Here is a 3,073-nt window from a genome sequence, read left to right on the forward strand (position 1 = left end):
CAGAGGAGGCCTAGACAAAAGACAGTGCAGCAGGGCCATGGAGATGGCCTACCACGCATGTCCAAGAAGTCGACCCAGGAGAAAAGCTGCTCCAGGGTCTATGCAGAAGGCAAGGTCAGAGCTGGGACTGGAGACCAACACTGCTACAGTATAATTCAGGCAAGGACAGCGGGCCCAAAGCTGAGCTAAAATGGGGCTCCTGTGGAGGGAGGCCCAAGGCGAGGCTGGTTGTGACCAGTAAGGTCTCTTAGTGCCCAAAGGGCCCTGACAGGGTGTGCATGGGTTTTCTAACTGTAGAATGTGTCAACATGGGATCTCAGACAGGAATGGGGAAAGCCTCCCAGCTCCTTGCAACCCGCGGCCCACCGGGAGGACTTCCCATGGGCATCTACTTTTCCCGTGCCCATCCACTTCAGTACATAGGAATCCCCTAGACAACGTAGGGGTGGATTGTGTAACTGAAGCAAAAGGAGGTTAAAGCATGAAATCCCATGTCCTGTCCTCATTTTGAAACCCTGGTTGGCTGCCTGACTTTGCAGCTTTCTGATCTCTGTCATTTGATCTGTGTGAGGCACGTGGACCTGTCTCCTCAGATGAGTTTGTGGTGAGAGAACATTAATATTAGAAAGCGGGGAAGGGAAAAAAAAAAGCTGTCTGATCATTTTTTTTTCTTCTCTCTTTTTTTTTCCCTTATCACTTTATCTGTCTGAACAAACTGTGTTAGTTGACTTGGGATCCTGATGACGTGGTACCTGCCCTCCCATTTCTGGGGGTAGACGGAAGGAAGTGGGCTAGATAAATTAAATACCAACTCCTAACCTTGGGTCAGGTAAGCCGGCTTTATGCAATGGAAAAGGTTGTAGTGGTTGAACTGCACTATAAAAAGGGCACCACGACTGGCTTTGAGGCACATGCAGGCTGAAAGAGGTCTCAGAGAAGAAGAACCTGCGTGCTCTGTCACCGTGTGCGCTCGCCTACAGCAGAAGAGAGGTTGCAATGGCTTTTGCTAGCTACGCTGCAGTGGTAAGTCCTTATATCCGGTGTAAGTGCTCAGATATCCTATTAGCTGGAAGACAAAAGCTGAATGCAGATCCCATGATGTAGGAGCAACTCTTGTTGGTCTTAGTGAGAACTGAATGGGTTGTGAGGTGTCTGATACAGCTTTCTGACCTAAGCTTTTGCAAGTAGATTTGGTTCTTGACTGCCGAGGCAAGCTGTGTCCAAGATGTGACCAGCCTGGCTGGGGAGGCAGCGGGCTGTTATTTATCTGTAAGGGCATCATATGCGACTGGGAGAGACAGGCCTTTTCTTAGTGAACTTGCTATCAAAATTGTTGAAAGTTGAGAAGAGAAAAGGAGGAGGCACTGTGAAGTGAATGCCTTTGTGCTTAAATTCCAGCCTGGGTAGTATTTTGCAGCACTGTCAACTCTTCGGATATTCTTAAAAAAATTACATTTATCTTTTTTTTTTTTTTTTTTTTTCTTCTTTCCTGAAACCCTTGCTCCTGGAAATGGACCGAGAATATCAGATTTCTTTGAAAAAAGCATTATTTCCAGCAAGTGGGTTCTAGGTGGCCAACTTTTCCTGGCCTAGGAAAGCATAAGGTTTACCTGGAGGTCTAAGCTTAGGGATGGGGTCAAGTGAGTCCTTACCCCACCTTGTAGACCAAAAGACATCGCTGTTTGTCTCTGGAGGAGGAGGATGCTCACTGGAGAGATGCTTTTATTGGTGCAGTGCCAACTATGAGTCAGCATTTGAATCAGAATTTAGCCTCTGTTACGATGAGTATTGTTCACATACTTGCACTGTTTTTTCATGCTCACCCAAATGAAAGTATGATCAGCCACTGCCCGTTGATGGTCCAGTCTAGTCAAGCCATGCTTCCTCATGCTCTCTCCCAGCTGAGCAGAGACAATGATACCTGTTTCTCCTCCAGTTCAGGTCACTCCTTTTGGTGCTGGTTCTAGCACTCACCGTAAGGAGCTCGCCTCACGGGAGGGTAGCTCATCCTCGACCCAACAAGCACAGTGGCTCTGAGAGGCTTAATGAAGACTGCCAGAAGGATCCCAAATTCCCTACAACGGTGAAAGTTGACATTCGCATCAGCCGTTCAGATTCTGCCTTTAAGATAATCCATGATGTCAGGAACCGGTCTCTCGCTCCCTGGGATTACAGGTAACTCTTTAGATAGTATCTAAAATGCAACAGCTGTGCTACACAGCTGTCTTTTGTGGTAAAAAATGGCTTGTTCTTAGTATATGCCTGGAGTCTTGTGAATATCACAAGCTCTTCTTGACACACACATTCATTTTGGTGTTGGGTGGAGTTTCTTCACAATAAACTGCAGTGCAAAGGGACATAATTGGAATGGTTTCTAATCGCCAGTCTTTGTCAAGGAAAAGAAGAATGTCGGTACATTGTAATTTTACATTTTCCTGACTGAAACAAATTTTTGAATGCCGAAATTAAAACAAATGAATATGAATGGTCCAGTTGCTATCAGTTCCATATTTCAATCAGCTCCACTCCATTCATATACTAAAAAGATATGGCAATATTAGTTACCAAAATTGATTCCACTCATAGATAATAGTTCTAAAAATGTTAAGGAGACTGAAATTCTTTTGTCATGTTTCATAATGAAGATATATAGGTAAATGGTACAGTGCTTTCATGGAGGTAAAAAAGATCCTACCAAAACACGTGCACAGGCAAATAGCAAACACATAAAACCCTTTTGTGTCCCTGTCCCCAGGCTCGACGAGGACCCCAACCGCTTCCCCCAGGTGATCGCTGATGCCAAGTGCCGCCTCTCCGGCTGTGTGAACACACTGGGACAGGAGGACCACAGCCTCAACTCCGTCCCCATCAAACAGGAGATTCTCGTCCTCCGCCGGGAGCATCAGGGCTGCCCGCCAACCTACCGCCTGGAGAAGAAACTCATCACGGTGGGATGCACGTGTGCTGCTCCGGTCGTCCGCTACCAGTCCTAGGAGGAATTAGCAGTGGGTGCAGCACTGGGAAGAAGAGGTCTCTCCTATGAACACCTTGCAGGAGGAATCCCAGGTACCCA

The 3,073-nt window shown here is 46.7% G+C and overlaps 1 protein-coding gene across 1 annotated transcript; it reads left to right on the plus strand.

The window, feature by feature from the left end:
* Positions 1-996: 996 nt before the first annotated feature.
* On the plus strand, positions 997-3,073 carry IL17A (interleukin 17A). Its single transcript, XM_040550786.1, has 3 exons — positions 997-1,023; positions 1,937-2,175; positions 2,756-3,073. Exons 1-3 carry the CDS (start codon positions 997-999, stop codon positions 2,991-2,993), a joined length of 504 nt encoding a protein of 167 aa, XP_040406720.1. The 3' UTR covers positions 2,994-3,073.

Source organism: Cygnus olor, chromosome 3 (genome assembly GCF_009769625.2).
Source record: "Cygnus olor isolate bCygOlo1 chromosome 3, bCygOlo1.pri.v2, whole genome shotgun sequence".
NCBI lineage: Eukaryota > Metazoa > Chordata > Aves > Anseriformes > Anatidae > Cygnus > Cygnus olor.